We start from the raw sequence: 6,350 nt of genomic DNA on the forward strand, positions 1-6,350 counted from the left end.
ACTCAAAGCAAAATATGATTGCGACATTTTTATGGCCTTAATTTGAATGTTTTCCTCTGTAAAATCGCTGTTCGATCTACAAATGCACCTTGCAGAGCTTTAAACTCCTCTGCTGTTCACATCCAATTGCAACAATGGGAATTTTTTGGCTCCCTGGATGAACCCATGCACCAAACCCGTACAAAGTCGACATAAAACGGCCTTGTTTTGGCCAAACTCTCTTCCATCACCTTCCTGCTCGGGATGTCCCACATTTCTGATGCTGGAGTTTCTATGGAGGCTCTGGAATCTCCTGCAGATCATGCGGGAGCTCAGCAGGCGCAAATGTCAATCACTAATTAGGAGATAATGGGCGGCACCTGGCTCAAGGTCATTAACGCAGCTGAAGCCAATAGGAAATTAAGCTCCAAGGGAACTGGAACGTTGACCTTGGGATGGCCTTCCCCGGAGAAGTGGTGACTTCATGGTCCTGTGAATTCCTAGAAGGAGGAGCAGCTCAGTCCCGTGAATTCCTAGAAGGAGGAGCAGCTCCTCCAATTGTGACGTGGCCGAACATCAAGAGTGGAACTGAGGGGAAACAGAGGGTTTGTGACACCAGGAGCCAAATGGAAGGTTCTGCTGGCCCAAAGTGTCCTCAAGGTCCAGAATTGGATGAACAAATGCAGCTCACTAGAGTGAGGGGTCTCCAGGGATGCAGGGCATCCTTCAGTGCTCAGCCCCCTTTTCCACCCCTGGAGGTGACCTCAGACACCAAACATTTCCCTTGACGGGAGAGAGATCATTTTTTAATAAAGTCGTGGTTTAATTTGAGATCCTCAAGATGCTCAGGACACATCACATGGAGCTTTTATGCAAAATAGGTATTAACATCCATCATTAATGGCTGATCACAATGTGATCATTAGCATCAGCGCTAATCGCTGCCAGCGGGTGACTGCGAGCTGAGCACGGAGTTTTTCCAGAATTAGCATCCGTGGGTGGCTCTACCATTACTCCAGGGCATCTTGGAATCTGAAAAGAATTGAATAGGAATTTTGCAGATCAAGTCATGCAGAGCATAAACAGGATGCAAAAACTTCCAGAGCCATTTTGCATTTTCCTTTTATTTAAATGCACCAAAGAGGAATTGGAAAAATGCAATCTCTGATTTGACCCAAAACCAATTCCGAATTTCTACTATGAATTTGCAGTGAAAATGTTTAATATTGGCAAGGCCTTGAGCCTGAGAGATCTCAAGGAGAGTTTGGACAATGACCTTAGGCACAGGGTGGGGTTTTGGGGCTGTACAGGGCCAGAGGTTGATCTGGATGGTCCCTGTGGTCCCTTCCAGCCTGGGATATTCCATGATTCTATTCCCAGGTGTTTTCCCATGCACGAATGGGATGAGGCAGCAAGGGATGGGACATTGAGAACTTTCTGGGTTTGCCCTTCTGGTGACCCCAGAGAAGGACTTTGGGCTCCACCATTTCTGCATTCAGACGCAAAGCACGGGACCAAGGAGTTGCACTTCCTGGAATTCTGTTTTAAAAATCATATCAAGGAGCAACTGACATCCAGAAGCTTCTGCACACCTCTGGAATCCACTGCACTTCAATCTTAATTAGGATTTTTATGTCAATTAATCATCTCCCCTCAGCAGCCTTACCATATGCAAAGCGGGCAGAAACAACGCCTCCGAGCGTCCCACAAGAATTAACTCGACATTAAAAAATTGTAAAAAATCCACACAACAAATTGATAATAACCCAAAATTGAGGGGTTGGTCAAAAGCCACGAGGCAAAGACTAAACACATGAAGGCCCATTGGGTGAATAAGTACAGGCTTAGTGCGTAAATCACGGATTGCTGGGGGGTACCTCATGTCCGGCAGGACAACTCCGACCTCAATAAAAAGGTCTCCAGGTGCCTCTGCTCCTCACACAGCTTCAGCTCTCAGCAAGAACAAGAACGGTGAGTGCTTCCTACCAAAGATCCTCAGTTCTCTTGGTTCTTTGGCTTTGGGCAAGAGGTGGATTGAGGCTGGGTTGTTGTGTGTGATCTCTGTGGGGTGTTGGTCTGGATGGACCTTCAGAGGTGTCTTCTGATCCAAAATGTTCTTTGGCTTTGTGGTTCCATGGGTTTGTGATTCCATGGGTTTATGGTTCCATGGCTTTGTGACTCCATGGATTTATGGTTCCATGGGTTTGTGATTCCATGGGTTTATGGTTCCATGGCTTTGTGACTCCATGGATTTATGGTTCCATGGGTTTAAGGTTCCATGGGTTTGTGATTCCATGGGTTTATGGCTCCATGGGTTTATGGTTCCATGGCTTTGTGGTTCCATGGGTTTTACAATTCCATGGTTTTAGCGTTACAGGGTTTCATGAGCTACAGCTCTCCCTGAAATCCAGATTTTTCTGAGACTGTTGATCTGCTGACTCTTGGAAAAGATGGACAGAGCACACTGGAAAATGAGCTGCTCGGGGTGGAAATTCAGGAAAGAGCACAGAATGGGCAGCTCCCAGGAGAATTCAAATATCTCTTGGACAGAGCAAGAGCTGGTTCGATTCCTGCTAGGATCTTGGGTTTCCAACTCAAGGCAAAGAAAGAGGAAGAGGGGTGGGATGAGGGCCTGGGCAAGGTGGAAAGATGGGTTGAAACTCAAAGCCCTTTGTGTTGCAGGTCCGCACTCCGGCCACCCTTCACTCCTCACCCAACACCATGTGCTCCACTGGATGCTGTTCCACCGGATGCTGCTCTGTCGTGAAGAGCAAGACCGTGTGCTGCAGCCCGTGCAAGACCGTGTGCTGCAGCCCGTGCAAGACCGTGTGCTGCAGCCCGTGCAAGACCGTGTGCTGCAGCCCGTGCAAGACTGTGTGCTGCAGCCCGTGCAAGACCGTGTGCTGCAGCCCATGCAAGACCGTGTGCTGCAGTCCCTGCAAGACCGTGTGCTGCTCCCCGTGCCAGAAGCCTTGCTGTGACCCGTGCCAGTCCTGCTGTGACCCGTGCCAGTCTTGCTGTGACCCGTGCCAGAAGCCTTGCTGTGACCCATGCCAGTCTTGCTGTGACCCGTGCCAGTCTTGCTGTGACCCGTGCCAGTCTTGCTGTGATCCATGCCAGAAGCCCTGCTGTGATCCGTGCCAGTCTTGCTGTGATCCATGCCAGAAGCCCTGCTGTGACCCGTGCCAGTCTTGCTGTGACCCATGCCAGAAGCCCTGCTGCGACCCATGCAAGACTGTCTGCTGTGACCCATGCCAGTCCTGTTGTGATCCATGCCAGAAGCCTTGCTGTGATCCGTGCCAGACCTGCTGTGATCCATGCCAGAAGTCCTGCTGTGAGCCATGCCAGTCTTGCTGTGACCCATGCCAGTCTTGCTGTGATCCATGCCAGAAGCCCTGCTGTAACCCGTGCCAGTCCTGCTGTGATCCATGCCAGAAGCCCTGCTGTGACCCGTGCCAGTCCTGCTGTGATCCATGCCAGAAGCCCTGCTGTGACCCGTGCCAGTCCTGCTGTGATCCATGCCAGAAGCCCTGCTGTGACCCGTGCCAGTCCTGCTGTGATCCGTGCCAGAAGCCCTGCTGTGACCCGTGCCAGTCCTGCTGTGACCCATGCCAGAAGCCCTGCTGTGACCCATGCCAGTCTTGCTGTGACCCATGCCAGAAGCCCTGCTGTGACCCGTGCCAGTCCTGCTGTGATCCATGCCAGAAGCCCTGTTGTGACCCGTGCCAGTCCTGCTGTGACCCATGCCAGTCCTGCTGTGACCCATGCCAGTCCTGTTGTGGCCCTTGCCAGAAGCCTTGCTGTGACCCGTGCCAGTCCTGCTGTGACCCATGCCAGTCCTGCTGTGACCCGTGCCAGTCTGTGTGCTGCACCAAGGTGTGCCACAAGTCCGTGTGCTGCATCCCACGGCCCTGCTGCTCTCCTTGCTGCGTGGTGAAGAAGCCCGTGGTGGTTTGCTGCACCCCTGTGAGGAAGTACTGCACCCCCTGCATCCCCATCCAGCAGTGCTGTGCCAGCCTCAGGAAGACCTGCTAAACTGCCCCAGATGGCTCTGAAAATGGGCACAAGGAGGTGCAAAGCTCCTCATTTGCCCCTGGTTCTCATGGTGATGGAGACCATTCATAGCAATTTTCTTCTTCTTTCCAAGCTTAAGCTGCTTCTTCTTTCTGTCTTTTAGTTATCGACTGTCTTTAATTATCGACTGTCTTTAATCATTGACTGTCTTGAGTAGGTCTGAATTTACCACCCGTTGTATAAGGCATTAGATATTAGTGGGGTGTTAGTTCTCCTCTTGGTGTTTGGGAAACCTTTGGTGTCACTGTGACTGCTTCTCATTTCCTCTCTTGACTTGTAGACAATAAAACTTGGCATTCAGCAAAACGCAACATTTGGTCTTTTGGTTGTTCTTACTTGGCTTTGCACTTAATTTGTCACTTTGCCCAGAATTTGTCCCTTTGCCCAGAATCTTCCACCTTGCCCAGGATTTGTCACCTTGTCCAGAATTTTCCAACTTGCCCAGGATGTGCCACCTTGTCCAGGACTTGTCACCTTGTCCAGAACTTGTCATCTTGTCCAGAATTTTCCACTTTGCCCAGAATTTTCCATCTTGTCCAGGACTTGTGACCTTGCCTAGGATTTGTAACTTTGCCCAGGATTCTGTCCTCATTCTGGCACCATCTGTGCCTTTGGCCAAGGTCTACACACATTTAGGACACAAAGAGCTGTCCAGGTTCTTGGCACACATTGAGTTGTGTCTGAAGCAAGCAGAGAATTCCTGATCCTCTGGAATGGGTGCCCAGAGGAGCTGTGGGTGCCCCGGGATCCCTGGAATTATCCAAGGCCAGGTTGGAGGGTTTGGAGCAGCCTGGGACAGTGGGAGGTGTCTCACGGCAAGGGGAGGAACGTGGTGAGCTTTAAAGTTCTTTCCAACCCAAACCATTTTTGATTCCTTCTTGCCCGTACTGACCATCCACCTCAGCTCAGATTTTACAACAGAACGGAAAGCTGAAGTAATTAAAACTCAAAGGGTGGGGACTGAGTGAGGAGGCATAACTGCACCATCAGAAAACACAGCACTCCATAAACCAGAGACTCCTCCAACATCCTGGAAAGGATCCACCAGGATCATGGAGCCCAACTCCTGCCCCTCCAAAAATACCCCAAAATCCCACCCTGTCCCTGAGGAATGTTATCCAAACATTCCTGAAGCTCTGGCACCCTTGGGGCAAAGCCCATTCCTTGGGGAGCCTGGTGAGTGCCCCACCACCCTCTGGGGGAAGAACTTTCCAGAAATATCCAACCTAGACCTTCCCTGGCACAGCTCCAGCCGTTCCCTCAGGTCCTGCCCCCGGTCCCAGAGCAGAGATGGGAGCTGCCCCTCGGGAGGAAGTTGTGGACAGCTCTGAGATGCACAGGAGCTCGCCCCTGACCTCGGAAGGGACATTCCAACAGGAATACCAGGAGGAATTCACTACTCACTGGACATCAGGCAGCATCTTCTTCCCACCACCATCTTCCAAAAAGAAAAGCTTAGAAACCCCCAGAAATCGTTGAATTTTTACAGGAGCAGAGCGTTTCAGCCGTGCATTCTGAGCCAGGAATGAAACCCGGGTTTGGCATCCAAGCTAAAAGCCTCATTCCTAAAATAGCAAACCCATGAGTCAACAATACCTTCCCTCCCTGGCTGGGACTTTCTTTGCTATTAAAATTCAGGACTCAGCTGGGAATTGCAGGTCTGGAGAAAATGCCCGGAGCTCTGGCTTGATTTGCTTCCTCCAACCTTCACAAGCGACATCTGCATTCAAATCATCTTCTCTACGTGTTTGACTCTCTGAAAACATTCTCGGGTCTTCAGGAGGGTTTTTATTTATTGTAAATCAGGCAGGAGGATATCCCAGATCAGAACATTCAATAAAGAAGTTTCTCTTTAAGGAATCTTGTGAATATTCATAATATTCATTCCATCTTTGAATCACAGAATCATGGGATGGGTTGGGTTGGAAGGGATGTCAAAAACCACCTCGGTCCAACACCCCTGCCATGGGCAGGGACACCTGCAGTTAGACCAGAGCTCCATCCAACAATGGTCTTACCCCACACTGGAAAAGCTGCAGGAACAGATTCCCAAAAATCTCAAACTCACAGAGCCACCATAGAAGTTTCCAAAAACATCACAGGATGGGGGGTGACCTATAGAAGGAACTTTGTGAGGATGTTATTTCTAACCCAAACACAGGTTAAACGGTGTTGAACAGCAGGGAAACTGCTCTAAATGCTGACAGTGGTGGGGTGGCTCAGCCTGGAGAAGAGACAGGTTTAGATGGGATATTGGGAAGAAATCCTTCCCTGTGAGGGTGGCAATGCCCTGGCAC

At 50.3% G+C, this 6,350-nt stretch overlaps 1 protein-coding gene across 1 annotated transcript; it reads left to right on the forward strand.

The window, feature by feature from the left end:
* The first annotated feature begins 1,859 nt into the window (after positions 1 to 1,859).
* On the forward strand, positions 1,860 to 4,014 carry LOC132084973 (keratin-associated protein 10-7-like). Its single transcript, XM_059490301.1, is given in 3 exon segments — positions 1,860 to 1,889; positions 1,891 to 1,950; positions 2,662 to 4,014. Coding segments are annotated over 3 exon segments (1,443 nt in total).
* Positions 4,015 to 6,350: the final 2,336 nt, after the last annotated feature.

This window comes from Ammospiza nelsoni, chromosome 28 (genome assembly GCF_027579445.1).
Source record: "Ammospiza nelsoni isolate bAmmNel1 chromosome 28, bAmmNel1.pri, whole genome shotgun sequence".
NCBI classification, from domain to species: Eukaryota; Metazoa; Chordata; class Aves; order Passeriformes; family Passerellidae; genus Ammospiza; species Ammospiza nelsoni.